The 7313-nt window shown below is 38.0% G+C and overlaps 1 protein-coding gene across 3 annotated transcripts in view; it reads left to right on the top strand.

Moving 5' to 3' along the window:
* The window catches only part of LOC107751113 (nucleus accumbens-associated protein 1-like), a 17187-nt gene that overhangs the window by 3554 nt on the left and 6320 nt on the right, over positions 1 to 7313 (top strand). For 2 of the 3 annotated variants that reach the window (XM_016566717.1, XM_016566718.1), the window contains exons 2-5: positions 889 to 1886; positions 2449 to 2734; positions 3180 to 3277; positions 3405 to 3708. In XM_016566717.1, coding sequence (XP_016422203.1) covers positions 889 to 1886; positions 2449 to 2734; positions 3180 to 3277; positions 3405 to 3708 — 1686 coding nt within the window. Of the gene's footprint in view, positions 1 to 888; positions 1887 to 2448; positions 2735 to 3179; positions 3278 to 3404; positions 4221 to 7313 lie in introns of those variants that run through there. The other variant, XM_016566719.1, reaches the window with a different exon arrangement.

Raw genomic sequence — 7313 nt, forward strand, 5'->3', positions numbered from 1 at the left:
GTGCGTGTTTGTTTGTGTGTGTGTGTGTGTGTGTGTGTGTGTGTGTGTGTGTGGTGATTCCAGAAATCTTTATTTAAAGCTTTATTTAAGAGTCACTTTGTTAAAATGATTGTGCATAAGACAACTTTTTGTAACTACAGGAATGATTCTGCACTGTCATGCAAAAGTTTGTATTCAGCAAGGATGAATTAAAGTGATCAATAGTGACTGTATTTATTTCAAATAAATGCTGTTCTTTCAAACTTTATATTCATAAAATTATTCTGGAAAATATCACTTTTTTTTCTCAAAAAATATTAAGCAGCACAAAAGTTTTCACAGATGATATGAAAAATTATCTTTTGAGCAGCAAATCATATTTGAATGATTTTGATGTAACACTGACAAGGCTGGAGTAATGGCGGCTGAAAATTCAGTTTTGCAACCACATGAATAAATTGCATTCTATTAAAATAGAAAAGTTATTTTAAATGTAAACAATATTTCACAGTATTACTGCTTTTATCTTTTTTTGATTCTTTTGAAAAATTAACTTACTTTTTTTTTTTTTTTACTTAAAAAAAATATTAAATTGTTTATGGTTATTATGTATGAATACACCATATCCATTGGTCAGCCTTTATGGAATCTGCACACTTTTTCACATTTTCCTCACTGTTGGGATTTTGGCAAAATTGATGGAATTCTGCAAAATAAACACTTGAGGCGTGGGACTGTGTGGAAATGTGAATGTCAAGTTGAATTTGGTAGAAATCTGAAGATATTTCTGCAGCCTTCTGTAGGTGTGGATTCTCTACAGGCCCTGCCCATTGGTCATTATTATAAGAACTCTGGTAAAATAATTAGGTATTTTTCACCTCTTTTCTTTTTCTTTTTCTTTTTTCACAGACTCCGTAGTGCTGGGCTTTACAATATGGCTCAGATGCTGCAGATGGCGATTCCCAACTTTGGCAACAATGTCTTGGAGTGTCTTAATGAGCAGAGACTTCAGGGACTGTACTGTGATGTGTCAGTGGTGGTGAAGGGTCACGCATTTAAAGCCCACCGGGCAGTGCTGGCTGCCAGCAGCTCCTACTTTCGAGATTTGTTCAACTCTGGAAGTAAGAGCTTTGTCGTGGAGTTACCACCAGCAGTCCAGCCTCAGAGCTTCCAGCAGATCCTTTCCTTCTGTTACACCGGCCGACTTAGCATGAACTTGGGTGATCAGTTTCTCTTAATGTACACAGCAGGATTCCTACAGATTCAGCAGATTATGGAAAAAGGCACAGAGTTCTTCCTAAAGGTCAGCTCACCAAGTTGTGACTCACAGGGCCTTCACACAGAAGAAACACCACCCTCAGAACCCCAGAGCCCTGTTACTCAAACTGGAAGTGGTACTGTAGGAGGGGGTGCAGTCCCCACGGCAACAGCTCGACCTGCTTCCTGCCTAACACCCCTTCCATTGGTGTCAAGAGTGAAGACAGAGCAGCAACCTCAGGCCCAGCAGCCCCAACAAGAAGCATCATCATATTCAGTGGTTTGCACTCCAGTTGCTAAGCGTCTTTGGGAGGGAGGTAGCCGTGAAGGAGGTGGAGGAGGGGGAGGTATGAGGAAAGCAGCCCGCTATTCGCATGAGGTGGCACGGAGCACAGGAGGGGCACCGCCTCAAAGTGCAGCCTTATTGGGGGGAAGTGGTACCACTAATAGCAACAACAATAACAACAACAGCAGTAGCACACCGGAAGGCACCAGTCCAGGCACACCCAGCATGTACACCAGTGATTCGCCGATCTCTTACCATGACGATGATGAAGAAGAGGAAATCACAGATGAAACCACAGAAGAGCAGTACAGACAAATCTGTAATATGTACACTATGTACAGCATGTTGAATGTAGGGGCAACGGGTAAGAAAACTAAAATTTGCTGTCATTGATGGGTTGCTAATACTTATCAGTTAGATTTATTACCTGACACTAACACCATATTGTGATAAAAGACTACAGTATGTAGTGAAATTCTGGGGGGAAAAAATTTGGTCAAGTATTGAGCCCTGAGGAACTCCATCAATAGGAATTTTGAAAAGTAATAACCAGACATCAAAGCAAAGAAAATACAGCATTTGCTCAATGTAGATCTTTTTAAACTTATTTTTTAAAGATATTTTTTGTTACTCAGAAGTCAAAATTACATATATACTATAAACAATAGGTTAAACTTGCAATTTCTTTTCATCATTGCTCTTCCGTTTACTTTACCCAAAGAATAAATTCAAAACAAAATATATATAAAAAGCACGTACAAGAAAACATATTTGCAAAAAAAAAAAAAAACTCAGGGAGATAAATTCATTTTACATGTATATTAAATATCTTTTTAGTTATTTATCTGCAGCTTTATAGGCTGTTTAGAGCTAATATATTGTTTTTTTATTTTAAAATATCTCTCCCCATTGTAATCTTGGTTCAGCCAGCGAACGAGTGGAGTCACTACCAGACCACCTCACAGTTGAATCAAGGGGAAGAGGAGTTCGAGTGAGGCAAGATCTGGCCTCTCTTCCCACTGAGCTCATTGCACAGATCGGAAACCGCTGTCATCCTAAACTCTATGAAGAAGGTGACCCTGCTGAGAAACTGGAGCTAGTAACAGGCACCAGTGTTTTTATTTCACGTGCTCAGCTGATGAACTGCCACGTTAGTGCAGGCACACGTCACAAAGTGTTGCTCAGGCGGCTCCTTGCTGCCTTTTTTGACCGGTGAGTGAAGTTTTTGACCTTTATTCAGCAGGAAATAAAATATTGTAATTAGTATTTATAGAAATTGTTCATACAAAAATAAAATGTCAAGTCACCCTTATGACTTGCTTTACTCAGAATGGAGATGTTTAGCATAATGTCCAAGTTGCTTTTTCCCATACAGTGAAAGTTAATTGTCATACTGTTTGGAATGATATGAGAGAAAATGAAATATTTTCATTTTCTTTCAGAAAAAGAAATGTAAATTTTTGGAGTGAAATAGCTCTTCAAAAAACAAACAAAAAAACTTGTTAATGGGAACTTGACCAATTATTTTAGGGTTTTAAAAAGTTTTTTTTTTGATGAAGTAAGTTTTATTGGTTTGGAATCCCAATTGCTCTTGCAATTTACAGGTCAGATTTTTGTGTTTCTTTTTCAAGTGTATCATCCTTTATTTTACCTGTAGAAGCACCCTTGCAAACAGCTGTGGGACAGGCATTCGGTCCTCCACAAATGACCCCAACCGCAAGCCACTCGACAGTCGGGTTCTCCATGCTGTTAAGTGTAAGTTGTGGTCAAAAAGTTTTATCTACATTGAGTTTTTAAGCATTATTCAAAATAGCTTTGTGTAAAAAGTGCATAATAAACTAATGATAGTAAAAGTTTTTTTTTTTGTTCTCTTTATTTCTAGTTTACTGCCAGAACTTTGCTCCTAGTTTCAAAGAGAGTGAAATGAACGCGATCGCTGCAGACATGTGCACTAACGCACGACGTGTGGTACGCAAGAGCTGGATTCCGAAACTGAAGCTTCTGATGGCAGAAAGTGACGCTTATGCCAACTTTCTTCCGGACGCTGCCAAAATGGAGTCTGATGGCCTGGCTGTGGAGCATGCTTTTGAAACAGGATCCCTAGAAGGTGGTACAGCCTCTGAATCTGGCCAGTCATCTACAGATGCCCTGCAAGGTGTGAGCGGGGACGGTAACAGCTTGTTTTAGTGAATAACACTACCGTGCTTCAGCTATTCTTTCCTCTTCCACTCCTCCATCGTATCCCAGTCTCACCTTGGGCGTTGATGTCATCTGGGAACAATGAAGTGTATCTTTATGAAGACTCTTGTTGAATCCCACTTCAGAAGCTGGTAATTTTTATTTCCTTGTAGATTTTTTTTTTGATTGTACCTTGAGGCCCTCCTTGTCATACTGCAGAAACACATTCCTGAAAAGGAGGGACCTCTGGGACCATTTGTTGTGAGTTGAAGGGGAAATGGTGTCTGGAAGCTCTTATCCAGTCTGAAAACACTGTCATGATTCTGAATGTATCTTTTTGGAGAATCCAGAAGTTAATGTTGCTGGACATAAGATTGTATTCATCTGTTAATATTTAGTGGCTGTATATCTGCTTTCTGGACCCCATTTCCTCTTTCTGCACAAACACCTTTAACACAGACACCTTAAATTTTTTCTTCTTTTAAATTAAATTTTTTTTATATATTCGAACAACATTTGTCATTTTTTTTTGACAACTTTTCCACTTTTTGTCTTGCCAAGTATCCCAAGAGAGGCAGTGTATCATTTATGATTGTAATGAATTACTGTAGTAAGGGGCAGATTAATCTGTTTTGCTATATCTGAAACTACTGTTGTGTTTTGATAGAGAGAGTCTGTGCAAGATCTGTGCACCTTTTGAATCAATGAATAGTGAATTGTTTTCCACATGTTTTTGCATTAGCAAAATCCAAAATCTATTTTAAGCATTTTATTTTGGTATATTACCAAGGCTTAATATTGTTACTTTAGTTTAGTTTAATCAAATCGCCACAAGTTTTTACCATCAAATATCTCCAAAGGAAACCCCAAAACACTCCCACAAGCTTAAAAATCATTAAGGCCTTTTAAATGTGTCTTTATGTTCTTAGTAGTTTTGTATAGACAACACATAACGTAGGCGTCTGCGCGCTGTGTAAATGTGTGTGTATGGAGGCTGCAGATGGTAGTTTTTGAAGTGCCGTATCTCACAGATGACTGCTTCATGCACCGATCGCACAAGCGTGGTGCATGCTGCCGCATGGCGCGTTCTGACATGCTACGCCTCAGCGCCTCTGACAGAGATGCACTAAACGCTCTGATGAGTGCAGTATTAGAGATTGGCACTGAACGGGCATCAGTGCCCCAGCTACGGTGGTTCCAAACCACTAAAGACCACTCTGAGAGTGGAAGCTGTATTGTAGTGTGTTTTTTATGTGGATTTGAAAAGTCAGTTTTTAAGTGTCTCTCTTGATGGTTTTCGGGTTTCAGAGAGAAATTCTTGAAGTCTGTAATGCCAATGAAGAGCTGTTGTAACCCAAGGTTTAGAGATGAAAGAAAGTGACCATGTCATTTAAAGTGTAGTTGCACTCTTAAAATATTTAAGGATGTGTTAAAATTAGATTCCCAAAGTATGACCTGCATCTTCAGATGTTTTAAGCACACTTATGTCATGAAATGTGGACTATATTGTTTGAATTAATGATTATGGCTGAAGAAAGGCTGTGATTGGACAAGATCATCCCAATCCAAAAGCATGTTATTTGTGGGTTTTAAATGTTTACATTTTATTTTTCCATTTCTAACCTCTTCATTTAAAATGATAGTTCACCCAAAAATGAAAATTGTCATCATCTACTCACCCATCCATGCCATTCCAAATCTGTAAGACTTTCTTTATTTTGTGAAACACAAAAGAAGATATTTTGAAGAATGTTGGTACCAAAACCAATTTGGTGACCATTGATTTCTATTGTATGGACTAAAAAAAAAGAAAAGATATTGCTCAAAATGCATAATACAATTTAAAAATTATGTTATAATTCTAAAATCATAAAATAATCACTAAAAACAGTTTTGGGTGAACCATTGATTTAAAACAAAAATTATAAACCCTTTTATTTAAAAAATGAATTAAAAAAATAGTTTGTCAATACACTGCACTGGGCCAGGGGACAAAATACTTTTACCTCTAAGCCACGTGGTACGATCCTAAGAGACTGCACCAAGTCTTAATCAGAGTACGATAGGATGAGAACGAGATATTTGCACAGAAATCTGAACTGGATTGTTCAGAACTGCCTTAAATAGTGGAAGTTCGTGCCCGGGAGTCTTACACAGCCAGCCTGCGACGGAGAAGTGAAAGAAATTGTGGGAAGGGGAGGGCATGGAATGCCTGGATGATCCTGTATGCATGCATGCATGCGTGCTGGTGTGCTCCGCTACTTTTCCTCAGAGTTTGAGCCTCTTATTTTCATTTCCATTTTTGGAGACACACGTGCTAATGCCTGTGCATTCATGTGAGGAGGCTGACAGGAAAGCGAGAGCGTGTGCCAGAGGCATGCTTTTTATGTGTGTGCATTTGTTTGTGTACGTGTTCAAATGTAAGTCTGTTTTTTGTGCCAAATGCACATCTGAGAGAGGGTGCGTGGGTGGTGTTGGTGGATGACTCTGGAATATGTGCATTGTGTGTGTGTGGGTGGGTGGTTGGTATGTGCGTATGCAGAGATCAGAGAGCTCTGTTTGTTTTTGTCTGACTCAGAGAGGGAGACATACAGTGCAGACGCAAGCAGAGAGGGGAGGGAATGTATTGGTGAGGAGATGGATGCTCTCACACACACACACACACACACACACACACACTTAAACACACAACTGGTGCAGTGAGCCATTTCCCAAATGGAGGCATCAAACGGTACGCTTTGACTAAACAAACCATCAGATCACATTGAATCTCATCTGATTTGCCTTCTTTGGATTTGTTTCTTCATTGAAGAGTTAACATGAAATCAAAATTGATCCTATTTTCTGTCTTATTACACATTTCTTGGGGTTTATATTAGTGGTGGGCGATATGACCAAAATCTTATATCACGATATGAGTAATTTTATTTCATGGTAATTATATTACTCAAGATATTTTGCTTTAAATGAGGTGTTTATGATATCAACATTTTTGATACCATAGAAATTACATAATTCTTGTCACCAGTGTCAATATCACAAAAAAATTTATACTAGCCTAAATAATAATAATAATAATAATAAAATTAGATATATATTTCTACTTATTAAAGTTGCAAAAGTGATATAGTCGAGAGCAGTAGGAGACATTACCGCGGGAAGTAGGGGTGCTGGGGATGCTGCAGCACCCCCTGGCTCGGAGCTAAAGAAAAAATGGGGGTGCTGGGGGTGCGGTGTTAAAATGAAATATAAAGGTTGATTCAATATATAATAAAAAAAATAACGTTACATCAACAATAAAATAGTACAATGATGAAGTCGCTTAGCGCTCATTATTATTATTATTATTAATAATAATAATAATAAAACATAGGCCCACAATGAAGTAGTATCATTAAGAAATTCACATATTAAACTGAAGTTTTATTAACAAAATGACAATTTTGTTCATAAAATTTGTAACGCAAATATAATGGATTTTCCCTTTTAAAACGATCGTAGTTTGTGGTTCATTGTTATTAAAACAGATCAGTCATAAAGTAGTACAATGGCAAATTCGCATTTATTAAACCTCTAACTCGTATTAACAAATTGAAGAAGACGGAGCCTATAC

This window comes from Sinocyclocheilus rhinocerous, unplaced genomic scaffold (genome assembly GCF_001515625.1).
Source record: "Sinocyclocheilus rhinocerous isolate Xijiao unplaced genomic scaffold, SAMN03320098_v1.1 scaffold1413, whole genome shotgun sequence".
NCBI lineage: Eukaryota > Metazoa > Chordata > Actinopteri > Cypriniformes > Cyprinidae > Sinocyclocheilus > Sinocyclocheilus rhinocerous.